This window comes from Tauraco erythrolophus, chromosome 9, assembly GCF_009769465.1.
Source record: "Tauraco erythrolophus isolate bTauEry1 chromosome 9, bTauEry1.pri, whole genome shotgun sequence".
Lineage (NCBI taxonomy): Eukaryota > Metazoa > Chordata > Aves > Musophagiformes > Musophagidae > Tauraco > Tauraco erythrolophus.
This window is the reverse complement of record NC_141473.1, coordinates 26,922,967-26,936,243: the sequence shown is the minus strand read 5'-3', so window position 1 is coordinate 26,936,243 and position 13,277 is coordinate 26,922,967. Positions and strand designations below refer to the sequence as shown.

The 13,277-nt window shown below is 37.0% G+C and overlaps 1 protein-coding gene across 4 annotated transcripts in view; it reads left to right on the top strand.

Annotated features, from left to right (window-relative positions):
• DLG5 (discs large MAGUK scaffold protein 5) overlaps nt 1-13,277 on the top strand; it is a 113,375-nt gene that overhangs the window by 66,759 nt on the left and 33,339 nt on the right. For 3 of the 4 annotated variants that reach the window (XM_086616584.1, XM_086616585.1, XM_086616583.1), the window contains exons 6-10: nt 961-1,220; nt 4,874-5,186; nt 9,625-9,855; nt 11,897-12,081; nt 12,773-12,898. In XM_086616584.1, coding sequence (XP_086472710.1) covers nt 961-1,220; nt 4,874-5,186; nt 9,625-9,855; nt 11,897-12,081; nt 12,773-12,898 — 1,115 coding nt within the window. The remainder of the gene's footprint in view (nt 1-960; nt 1,221-4,873; nt 5,187-9,624; nt 9,856-11,896; nt 12,082-12,772; nt 12,899-13,277) is intronic. The other variant, XM_086616586.1, reaches the window with a different exon arrangement.

The following is a 13,277-nucleotide window of genomic DNA, read 5'->3' as shown; positions in this document are numbered from 1 at the left end:
AGGCTAGTGTTCGGATTGTATCAGTTCCTGGCACCTCTCTGTATAGAGCATTTCTGTTTCTTCCAACTACTCCATTAAGGCCAAATTTCAATTTAAATGATGAAATCAGAAGAAATGAGTATAACATTAAAAAAAGAAAAAAAAAAAAGGAGGGTGGTGGGGAAAAAAGGTAAGGCCTTGTTTCGGGCACATTTTTTTGCCTTTTGAGAAGGATGAAGGAGTAGATTTGCTGCAGCTCATTAGGGGCTTTCTGTTGTTGTTGCTGGTCATTTATTATCAACGTTGGTATTTACAACAAGATTCTTATGTCAGTGGAAATTAATTTGAAACTGAGATTCAGGTCAGATTCTATTTGTTGTTAAATGGATTTTTCTCTTCCTGTTTATATTTGATGGATAGCTTTTGAAACACGAACCTCTGTGGGTAGTTTTCAGATGAAATATTGTACGAATATAAATATATATGCCTGCGTGTATAACAGATTTAAGGTAGGTTTTGTTCACTTGAGTTTTTAAATTGTTCAATTTGTTCATGGAGGATACAGGCAACCTGTCATGAATGCCACCTCGTGGTTATTTCATAAATTACAACTATCGTCTTAGTCCTCAAATAGCGGTTGAAACTACAAAGTACTTGGAAAACAACGTGAGTTTAATAGCTGTTGGTAGTAATTACCATTAGAGAGAGATTCTCATAAACTTGTGCACTCTAAGTTGTGATAAAGCACATTTTTTTTTTACCCAGTTAACATTAAGCAGATGTAGTAATGCTTAGAGTAACAGTGCTGATTAGAAGAGACTCAGTGTTTCCATAGTTATTAAAAGGAATGATTATTAAAATTGGTTAATATGTTTTTATTTTCTAGTGTTTCTCATATATATATATTTCTTTAAAAAAAAACAAATTTATTGAACTGATTAAAACCTGAGTTTATTAATACAGTTTCTGGCATTTTTTTAGGTTATGAAGCAAAACGGGTCATCAGAGATATTAAATAAACTTTATGATACAGCAATGGACAAACTAGAGGGTGTAAAGAAGGATTATGATGCCCTAAGGAAACGGTACAATGAGAAGATTGCAAGTCACAATACAGATCTGAGCCGCTTAGAACAGGCAGAGGAGGAGAACAGACGTCTTCAGAAACAGATTGACATGTTAATGAAGCAAAGGGACACCGCAATACACTTTCAGCAGCAATATTCGTCCTCTCTTAGAAGGTATAATCAGATTTTGATACCTTTCAGATATGCTGTGAAGGCAGTAATAATTCTAATGTAGCATGTGATTTTCTATGTAGAAGAATCACAAATACTTTTCTAACTTTTTTTCTCTAGGGTGTGTTATCTTGGTGTGATGAATAAGTATGCATTTCTATATAAGATTTTCTGAAAGATCCTAGAAGATGTGATAGGGACGTTTATTTGGAGAAATGATGTTTTTTCTTGAGAAAAGGATTTTCCAGTTAGGGTTTTGGATTTGTGTGAGGAATTTTAACCCTTGTTTAGCTCATGTGAGAAAGGTACGTTCTGTGTTTCAAGCTAAGTGTGCCAATAGCCAAAGTTTTGTTAAACCTTAGACGTAGTGTTCCCAACAAAATCCTGAATGGGTCGTGAGTCCATCAACATATATATCTTTATTTAAATACAAAAAAAAAAGGTCAGAAAGAGAATATAGTTTCTAAAAGGTGTTTAACAGATGAAGACACTATCAAGCATAAGTTAACTTTTCATTGTAGTTAGAAGTGCATACTATGTGGGACTCGGAGACAGAGCTTCAGGCTGGCAGCAGAACTCGCTGCATGCAGACAGACACTGCGCCACGTCGCACTTAAGCCCTCTCTGCTCCTTCTTGATACTAAGCCTACATAGATACCTGCATGGAGTAGGAAGAATGCTAATACACATAATGACTCCAAAGAGAATCCATGGGTGTGTTGAGAATGTTTTCACTAACATAAGTTAGGGATAATGCACAACTCCCAGACACCAAAGCCAAAAAAATGTTATTTTCTACATTCATAGGCTTTTAGTGTTTCATAAAGGTGAACTTGAGCATAGATAATAATGTACACATAAATAGCATGCACATAGTTGTGATACATCTAATTAAGTTAGAGGAGGATACGAGTAATAAGAGAATAAGTTATGTAACTTAGACTGCCATGGATTCCTGAAAGTGAGGGAAAGCCATACAGAGATACTACAAGAAATGCTGCAACCATGCTGATACATGCAGAAGCTCAACATATTTCTACTACAGCCTTGTAATTTATGTCTCCTTATTGAGAGGAAGGTGTGGTTTGATGCTGAGCAGAGGTTGTTTTTAAGAATTTCATGGAAGATATACATGTTCCTGTGAAACAGTAATCCAGCTAAATTAATGAAACTGAACTTCAGGAATTTTTGCCTGTTATTTGGTTGACTTTGGGTCTGGACTTCTTTTTTTACTTGTTTCTATTTTAAAAAAAACTTTGTCTTATGTTTATACTCTTCATAACCAAACCCATATTTCTCTGGGTGACTGATGAAAAATTTTTAAAATGCGTTTCAGGTGTGTATAGTTTTCAGAATATAAGACTTAAAAAACTTGGAATTTGAGGATGAATGGGTCATAAATTGCAGCCCTAATTTTTTTTATTAATACCAAGTGTAAACGCTGTCAAAATAGCCTTTAAAGAGAGCAGGAAGAGTAAGACTCCAATGATGGCGCAGGTCTCATTTTGAATGAATCTTTGGCCTTAAAAAAAGAAATCAAAGAATTGTTCAGCCTTTTGTCTTTTATCTGTAATGTCATCACAGTGATACACAGCATATGAATGCTACCAAGGTGATTTAGTTAGCGAGTAGTTTGCAGATTACAAATTAGGTATACTGGCTATGTAATTTCTATGTGCTAAACCTTACCCAACCTGCGTGTCTCTGCATTTTGAATGTGGGCTGTGGCACTCAGACAGATCTGCCTGTAGTTTCCAATTGCATTGAAGACAAAGCAGGTAGTCCTGGTGAGGGTTCTTTTCAGTATTGGTTGCTCCTTATAAACCCATGCTGGCTGCTACTGACCCATCTGACCCTGGTACTTGCAACCCATTTGCAACAGTATTTAGAAATGGGCTTTCTCTGCAGAAGGCATCTGTGAGAATGAGATCCAGCTGCCCGTATTTCATCCTTAGGGGGCAGTGCAAGGTCATGCTTTAACTTGCTTTCAGGTTTCCTCAATAATTGCTGTTTAATATGAATGTCCTTCTACAGCAGAGACTCTCTGATCACTTCCCCATGCTAGTATGCTTGTTGTGGTTTGGTTGTTTTGTTTTGTCTAGTGGTTGGTTATTTTTTTGTGTGTGGTTTGTTGTTCTTCCTTACTGATGACATTTTTTTTTTTTTGTTTGGCAAACATTGCCTTAAATCTTTTCTCCTCTCCCCTGTATCTTCCCAGTGTTGTCCTTGATTTGACTCCCTAATAGTTTTCAAATGTATTGTGGGTTCTTACATGGCAGTGCGATTGTTTGGCATAGTCTCTACCTTAGATTTCTGATACATCCCTGTACTTTTATAGTATGTTTTTCTTAACTTCATACTCTCGGTCCTGAAAAGAAAAAAGAAATTATAATATGTTAGGTCTTCTGTACTGCCAGCCCAGTGATCTCTTAAACTGAAGAATTTCCCGAAAGGAGCAGGGCAGTGGTTTTGAAATTACTGGTACATGCCTCAGTAATGCTATGGCAATGCTTTGAATACATTGGGGCTTCCAAGGAAATATTTGAAATAGGGTTTGCAGCTCTCTCTTGGGAAAGGTCAGGCAACATGCTGGATTAGACAAGAAATTGTGCTTTTAAACAGTGTGAGGGGTTGGGTATGTGTGAGAAAGAGAGAACAAAATCTGCCAGAGGCTTGTGGGCACCTGAAATTTGGATAACCCTAAAAGTCCATCGAGTTAGGTACAGTGCTTCTGTCAATGGCACTTACCTGTGAGTTGTGGAGGAAATGTGCAAGGAAATCTTAGTGACCAGTTCTAGTAAAATAGTGCTTTCAGGAGAAGTTCCTTTTCCAACCTAATTGTCAATTTTTGTGTGGAATTATATTCCCACTTTTAAGAATGCTTTGTTAATATAAACACAAAAGTTACTAGTTAAATTACATTAAACATTTTGTGTCCTTTTTTGATTGTGCCATACTTCAGTAGGCTGTAGTGATAAAGCATGTGTATTTTTGTCTGTGTTAACTGTCAAAAGTAATTTCCAAAACATTGTAAGATAATTTGCGTTTCAGTCTTACTGGATGGCCTGCTGAGGAAAACAAACAGTAATGTTTCTATTAGCTGGGTTTAGTTCCATTGTTTGCATTTTTACTGTAAACTCACTTTTTTGTCCCTCCTCTAACCAATCCATTACCAATCTTGTGGCATATTTGGGCATGTGGAAGTTGTTCTGTTTATTCCAGTTTCTGCATTTGTTTCCCTTTTTCCCATATGCCCAAGAGTGTGTGTTGGGAGAAGGAATTCTAAGATGAGCAGAGCTCAACGCAATAAGTAAGATTAAATGTATGCTATTAAATAGCAACAATGTTTTGCATTCCTTTTAGAATAATTTGATAGAAATTTACTTTTAGTAATTAAACTAATTCTAAATTGTTTCTAACAATTTAAATGTTTCAGTTCCTTAACAAAGTTCTCTAATGTTCCTAAAGGTTCACTAATATTCCTAAAGCAATAATTAGTCTGACTTTTACTTTGCAGCACTAAGAGTACATTGTCTAAGAAGTCCTCTGCGGTTGTGTTTTACCAATGGATACATTTAGTTATCCACCACATCCTTAATATATGAAAAATGAAAATGAGGAACAAGTATCTTACTAGAGTTTCTGGTTGTTTTTAGATTTGAATCAGTACAACAAGAACTAAGCAACGCTACAGCACAGAACAAAGAGTTGCAGAGAGAGATGGAGCGATTACAGTCGGAGGTGACAAGATTCAAAACAATGCAGCTGAAAGCAACAAAGGATGCAGAAAAATACAAGGAAGAAAGGGATTCCGTTTTCAATGAATATCGCCTCATAATGAGTGAGAGAGATCAAGTAATTAAAGAGGTAGATAAGCTTCAAACAGAGCTGGAGCTTGCAGAGTCCAAACTGAAGAACACTTCTTCTGAGAAGCGAGTGGCTAGTGAAGAAATGGAAGCTTTAAGACAGGTACTAACCTATTGTTTCAACAGGGAAGAGAAATTAGTGTGCATTGTTGATGCTGGAATCAGAAACGTATGACCAGTTGATGGAAAATAGGAAAGCACTGCAAAGTGGAAATTCCATGTTGATGTTTTCCTACAGCAGTACTTTTTACTACTGCCAAGCTTACATGTTTGAATAGAATACCCGTCAGCTGAAATTTGCTATTCACTGGACTTAATTCTCCTACCGATTACAGATCCTTCCTTTACAGTGTTAGTCTTCTGTGCCTTTTCAAGTAATGGTCTTTGTAACCATGTAGTTCTAAATATTAATTCTTTTTAACTTCTAACCTCTGTGGGAACCACCAGATGCTATCTATGACTTAGGACAGTCCCTGATAAACTAGTCTCAAATATTTATGCAAAGCCTTTGCTGACATGCATGTACTTACTCATTTGCCCTCCTTCTGCTTTAAAGAGGGATATTTTAAAGATTTTTATCACTAGAACTCAGGCATGCTTTAAAGTGCCTGAAGCCAGAACTTTGTGTTTTGCAGCAATGTGTTATTGAAATGCTTATATCACAACTATGTTATAATGATCCTGTTAAGACTTCCAAAACATAATTTGCTGCTCGGTTTCATTTCAGCTGACATGAAGTCACTTGACCTTTTGGTTTACAAATACTTAATTTAGCATGAAATAGATACAAGCAATTGCCTGTAAATCACATCTTACTTTTTTTCACAGCATTACATATGAACAAAATGGCCTTTCTCAAAAATTAAGGTGTGGAGCTTTTTAAAAATCACATCCTTGTTGAGAAATGTAGTGTGGATTGTGACATATGGCATCAGAGGTTTTAAAAATAATTAACCTCTGATTTAAGAATTCATCGTTTTCAACCCTGTGTATTTGACAGCTAAGTAGTTTAGCTTCTACAGTGAGGGAGGTTTTAATACATGTTTCATACCTGTTCTACTTTGTTCAAAGACCTTAAGCCAATAGAAGTGTCTGTTGTTGATTTCAGTGGAATCAGGGTAGTAGTAAGGAATACCGATGGAGATAACGACAGTCGATTGTCCTGCTCTGGTTTGTTTTATCTGTCATTGTGACGCTGTAAGTAGTTTGTTAAAGTGCTTTTAGGGGCAGGAAATAAAAATTTTAAATCCATGGGTGTTCCATCCTACCTAGATGACTTGAAGAGGTGTTTGAGTAAGAGTCAGAAAGAACCTAGAACTGGCGAGTGAGATGCTGGCTGGGCTCAGACATGCATTTTTCTTCACCCCTAGAGCTGACCCGTCAGAAAGCAGAAAGAACTGCTTCTACAATGTACTAAAAGGTGTAAAATAGCAGTACTGTAAGTTTTCTTTTTGTTCCTGTTTTGCTTTCCTGTAGCCATGACTCTTCTGCTTGTGAGCAGGGTGTTTTCCTGTGTCACATAGTACTGGCTTGCTGCAGCTGCTTTCAGTGCATAAGGGGTTTTCTAGTCCTGGCAAGGCGAACATTTGAAAAAAAAATTGATCAAGTGACACATTCACGTGAATAGTACCCTGACAGATGCCCCTGCATAAGTGGGATTAATCCTGTCAGTGAATAGCTGGTCTGGTGCTTGCCAAAATGTAACAAAATGGACTTCACTTTCCTTGTGATGTATAGCAGCTTTAAGTGCCCTATTACATACCACCCAAATACTGATTGAAACAGCACTGATTCCATTTAGGTAATTTACAATGTAGCTTCTTCCATGAAGCTTGTCTTTGCTTTTGTGACCCCAAGAAAAGCAAAAACAACTGAAATAGAGAAGAGGTTGATTTTTAAGCATTATATCGTGAGCAGTTACTGATGAGTCAGTCAATTTCCTAGTCAGATATGTAAATTCCGTGTGGTCCCACATGCCCAAACATAATGGGATAAATTATATCCAAAATGTAATCATTGTCTGGTATTTATAGGCAATAGAAGAAACCTCTGAATTTTCCACTAATGAACAGTTTTATCTTAAGTTCTAGTAAGTTTGGCCACTCAAAGCTAGTGATTAGATGTTGAAGATGTCCCTCTCTACTTCCCCAGTGGTGTTTTTGTTTGGCATAATGTTTTGCTCCAGCAAGTACTTAGAATGTTGTGTTTCATCTCAGTGGTAGTTAGCTTTCCTCTCTGTGTAATAGACTTGTTGTATTTTATCCTGTATGAGGTTTTTGCACTATGTTCATATCATAGAATCATAGAATGGTTTAGGTCAGAAGAGACGTTCAAGATGATCTGGTTCCAACCCCCCTGCCACGAGCAGGGACACCTTCTCCTAGATCAGGTTGCTCAAAGCCCCCTCCAACCTGACGCTGAACACTTCCAGGGATGGGACATCTACAACTTCTCTGGGAAACCTGTTCCACTGCCTCACCACCCTCAGAGAGAAAAATTTCTTACATAGTTTTAATCTAAATCTACCCTCTTTCAGCTTAAATCCATTGCCCCTTGTCCTATCACTCCATGCCCTCGCAAAAAGTCCCTCTCCTGCTTTCCTGTAGGCCCCCTTTAAGTACTGGAAGGCTGCTAGAAGGTCTCCCTGGAGCCTTCCGTTCTCCAGGCTGAATAACCCCAACTTTCTCGCCCTGTCTTCATAGCAGAGGTGCTCCAGCCCTCGTATCATCTTTGTGGCCTTCCTCTGGACTTGCTCCAACAGGTCTATGTCTTCCTCCTGTTGCGGTCCCCAGAGCTGACTGTAGTATTGTAGGTGGGGTCTCGCAAGAGCAGAGTAGAAGGGGAGAATCACCTCCTTCAGATGCAAGAACTTCCTTCAAACATATGAATTCTTCACAAATTCAGAACTGTGCTTCAAACTAAACCACTCTAATGTTTCCAAACAGAAGCTGTTCTAATCAGTGCCAAATGGCACTTTGATGTGTGCTGTCATGTTGCAATTTTGTGCAAATGTCACAGGAAAAAGATGGAATTTTACTACTGACCACTGGAGGTAATGGCTGCTGTATATCGAGCATGCTGGAATAAACCATGACAATGTGTATTTTTTCCAGTCACCTTAAAGTACTATAAATTCTCACTTAATGAAGGGCCTTCTGAGAGCTTTTGCTCTGCCTTGATACTGTAGTGACTTGCATCTCTGCTGAATGCTGGAAAAGACTTCATGTTTTTGTGTAAGTTTTATATGCACATTTGAATGTACGTTTTTTACAGACTATAGTTAAACTGTTCAAAACGTTCTTTCCAGTACTAAAACTTGTCTGCACCACCAGATAAGTTAGAGATTTCTCTTTTCAGAGGTACTGAGCAACGCAAGCTCTTACTGATGCTGAAAAAACTCGAGTGCTCTGGTAATTGCAATGCACTGATGTGTTTAAAATTCACAGAGTGAGTCATTAATTCTGGTACTTGTCTGTTACTCTACATCAAAAATAATGATTTTAATACTGTCGTAGAACTGTGTTAACAGCCTGACTAGCCTTAATTAGATGCCATATCTCAAAAACAATTATGTTAGTACAGCAAAACACAATCATCTTCTGTGCTTTAAATACTCAGTCTTATTCCTTGGAAATTGTACAGGAAAACAGAATGGAAGTCAGTATATGATGTGACATGGTGTCTTTCTGTCTTTAAGTATTTGGACCCTTTCCTTCTTTTGCTTTTCAAATGTCATCTGTCTTGGGTAATCTTTTTGAGCTGAAAACTTCACTAGTTTCCAGCTAAGAGTGCCTGTATGTAGAAGGACTTCTTTGTAGCTGAATGCTTCTAGTGAGTTGGACCATCTGAAAGTTTAATGGCATGAAATTGAATTGTTTCCATGTTTCCTCCTTCTGATAGGAAGTCTAATTTAAACTATTTTAAAAGAGCAGATTGTATTTTAGAGGTACGCTTGCCTCATCTTTCTTACTATAATGCAGTTGAATTCCATATTTAATAAAATGTCATTCTGCTTTACAGCATACTATAGTTTTATCTTTGAATGTTCGATAGTTTGCACATTGGTATTGTACTTGCATGTGACTTTAATGTCCCTTTAAAACTTATGAGGAAGCTATAAGGTACTTGTGTAGCTTGGTTGTCTAAGTTATTTCGGCCCTATAAAATAAAGGTAGTTGCTTAAAAATATTCACAGTATATTCTTAACTTTTGCCATATTTGAAGCCTTTTTTAAAACGCCAAGTCTGGTTAATAACCTTCCCTCATTTAGGTTCCTCAAAACCATGAGCGCTCCCAGATTCTTGCTTACTTTTGACATAGCGCTGTGCTAATGTGATATTCTGATATCTTTAATACCATATTTAATGTTCTCTCATATTACATACTTACTTGTATGTAATGTGAACACAGTCCTGCTCTCATTTTTCAGAACGTTAGTAGTGAACTGTCTAGGCTTTTAAGGTGTCAGTGAGTATCTGGTTGGAAAGATGAACTATTGCCTTCCGTACTTAACGTACTGCAAACAATGGATCTTGTTTTAGGAGCTAAACTCAGCTCTAGTAGAAAGAGATCGAGCAATTTGTGAGAGGAATGAGTTGCTGGAAAAATACTGTCATGAAGTGAAGGACAAAGCTGAAGCCCAGAAGGAACTTGATCAAGCTTGCAAGGATATAGAGACAGTGAAAGAAGAAAGAGATGTTGCCAGGAAAGAGAGAACAGAAGCTATCATCCAGAGAGACCATCTACTAAGAGAATACTACCAAGCCCGTCAGGTATTGCAAGTCTTCACAGATTACTTTTTCTTAGCTTCAAAAGGTCATTAATTTTGAAGAGATTAGTTAAAGGTCTAGGCACATCATGTGTCTTCCCCCTTTACCTTGAGTCACTCTGAAATAACTACGTATAAACACACGTATGTTCTTTAAGACATAGTGACAGAACTTCTTGTTTGAAAGAAATACAGTCACGCTTCATATTAAGTTTCTGTTTGTAAAAGTAAACGACAAATGAAATATTGTAATCCACCGGGTGGCTAGGCAGTTTATCACCTGCTGGCAGGCTTGTTGCCATCTATAACATGTGTTATTCATGCCTGTGACCTGCTCAGGATTTTAGGTATTTCTAATGCTTCATAAAGGAAGTTAATTGGAGTATGATTGTAAATTTTCTAATCTGTATATGTTCTCAGTATAAATATGCTGTTCTGATGATTTATACCCATGTGGGTAGTAACATTCTTAAAATTCTTCACACTTACTGATGCTCTTGTCTTGTGTGCAAAACTAAACATCAATCCATGTATAGCTGTAAATGCTTGCATGTAATGCAGTATGAAAATGCGTAGTATCACAACTTTTATGCTTATGAAATAACTAAAGAATATGAAATTATTAAATATTAAACTAGATATTTTGAATTTTCTTCATCTAACTTGTATTTCTTTTCATTGAAAACCAACCCTTTTACCAGTACAAAAAAAAGTTTTTAGTGTTGCCTGTCACATGGATTTGCCAATTTGAATGAGTGTGTGAGGAAGCAATTAAACTATGTTTTCAGTTGTACTGGAAATAAATATTTCATTGCATTTGGTTCTTCATGGCCAAACCAGTGGAATTTTGGAAACTTGTGTTTTTCTTCAGGAAGCTGAGTTAACTTGGGTAAGCTTTGCTGTGACTTAGCAAAGGACCTGCTCAGATGCTCACCTTTGACAAATTCCAAGTCGGAATTGACATATCAAATACAAAGGTCTATTTGTGGATCTGAGTGGATTATTATTATTAAACCTGGACTTTAAGGTTCAGTGCTCTCATTTTTGAATATAATTGTAACTTATTTTGCGGGAAAAAAAAGAACCTTTTAAGTCTGTTAATCGTGATTTAATAGTCTCTCTTTGATGCACATGCATTCAGGTCTTAAAAACATTTCTCTAAAATTTAATCTTTAATCAAGTGACAAGTCTAGTTAGATTCATTAGATTTATTGATACTCTTGAAATAAACCACACACAGTTGTGTGCAAGCCCATGGTCTTCACTGTTTGTGGTGGACTGTACCATTGTAGTTGGCTTGTGTGTGTTGTGCTGCAAGCTTGGAGTATTGTCTGTGTATCTGTCTTACTATTGTCACCATCTCGTTTGCTCAAAATAGAGAATGTTAAAGGTACAAGTAGATTTAAGAAGTAAGTAATTCTTGTATAAAACAAGAAACATTCAAACAAAATGTTTTGGAAATCCATTCCTCTGCTTTGGAGTTGAAGACCCTGTGTGAATCACATGTCTGTTGTGAATGTGTACATCTGGTTGTTCCAGGGTGAATAACAGACATTACTGCAGGAGATATGTATTGCAACTGCTTTTAATAGTGTATCTGATTTCTATATATCCTTTAATTTTTTTTTCCTGTCTGCTAAGCAGAACAAGATAGAAGCATGGAATATCATCTCTGAAATGCAAAATGTTCACTGATGTTATTCTGAATTACTCATTGTCAGGGTTTAGGCCGCTCCGGCAACTAAACTCCACACGCCCGGCTAGCTCAGTCGACAGAGCATGAGACTCTTAATCTCAGGATCGTGGGTTCATGGTACACTCATGTAGATTGTATTTGCACAAATTTGTGTGCCACTGCATGAAATATATTTCAGCAGTTTTTGTCTTTTTATCCCCAAAGTTCCCATTAAGATAAATGAACGTTCATTTTTCATGAAAACATGAGAACTGAATACATCAGGTAATATGCATATAGTAAAAGCTGTTCATGCATACTTACCTAGAGATTGTGCCTAAAATTCTTGTCTGTGTTTCTTAATTCCTAGATACAAGATTCTGCTACCCTAGACATAGAAAGAGCAAACAAAGAAATTGAAATGCTTCGGAAACAATATGAGGCAATGTCGCAAGAGCTAAAGGAAGCTGTCCAGGAAGCAGAAGTAGCCAAGTGTAGGAGAGATTGGGCCTTTCAAGAGCGGGATAAGATTGTTGCAGAAAGAGAAAGTATACGGTAAATGAATTCCAGATGGTACATGAGTGATCTTTGTAACGCCTTGTGTGCAGTTGATGCATATCTATGATTTGTGGGATTTTGTTAGCACTTTCTGCAACTTCTGTATTAGCTATCACAGGGTAACTTTTTTTTTTAAAAAAAAAAGTGGAGGGCACCTTACATAATGCTTTGCTTTGTCTGTGGTTTCATACTCATAATATGTCTCTAGTAAATACCATAGAGCCTAACAGCACTGCTGTGTAGGAACAACAAATAATGCATTCTTTTAGGCATGATACACCTAATCCTGCTATAGCTATAGTCCTGCAAATAATTCTTTACCTGTGGGGACGTTTCACAAGTACCCAACATGGTTGCTACTAAACGTATATAGCTAACTAAGAGAACTCCCATATGTAGCTTACTAAGGAAAAATACTTTAATCAGGTTTTTTTTCTGCTAGTTTAAAGAAGATAAGTAGAAATAAATTTTGAAAGGGATGAAGAAAGTCTCTGTTATCTTGTCAAGCTTTTCCTTCAGACCTAGCATATGTAATTTTTTTCAACCTTGTAATTTCTTTTTTTGAGAGAGAGAGAGATAGATTTATTGAAACTGCTTTTTAAATTTTGCATTAACTATACAACGAGGTAAAACTCGTTTGTTACTTAGGGTTTTAAGTAACTAAATTGAAACTTCTTTGCTTTTGAAGGACATTGTGTGACAACTTAAGGAGGGAGAGAGACCGGGCTGTCAGTGACTTGGCTGAAGCTCTTCGCAATCTGGATGACATGAGAAAGCAGAAAAACGATGCTGTGCGTGAACTGAAGGAACTGAAGTATGTTAGAGAAATCATCAAACTACATGGAAGTTTCTGATGATAACTTTGGTTTGTTAGCTGTGTTTGCAAGTGAACCATATGTTGTTATAGCTGTGGGCAGCACATATTCATGATAGTTGTATGTGTAAACACTTCCTATATTTTTAGTTATTGTGGAAATTATGGTGACAAGCAGGATCGTAAGTCTTGCTGTCTTAACCCTTTTATCTCATCGAGACACACTTTCTGAGCTTTGTACTGTGGAGATACACTTAAGCAATGTGGGATGCTGTCACTGAAGTCGGATTAACTGCAATTTAGTTCCTCCCAGCTGTAGTCTTACTGGTTTATGAATGCGAGAAAGATGTGCATCATACATCATCTCAATAGGTTCGGA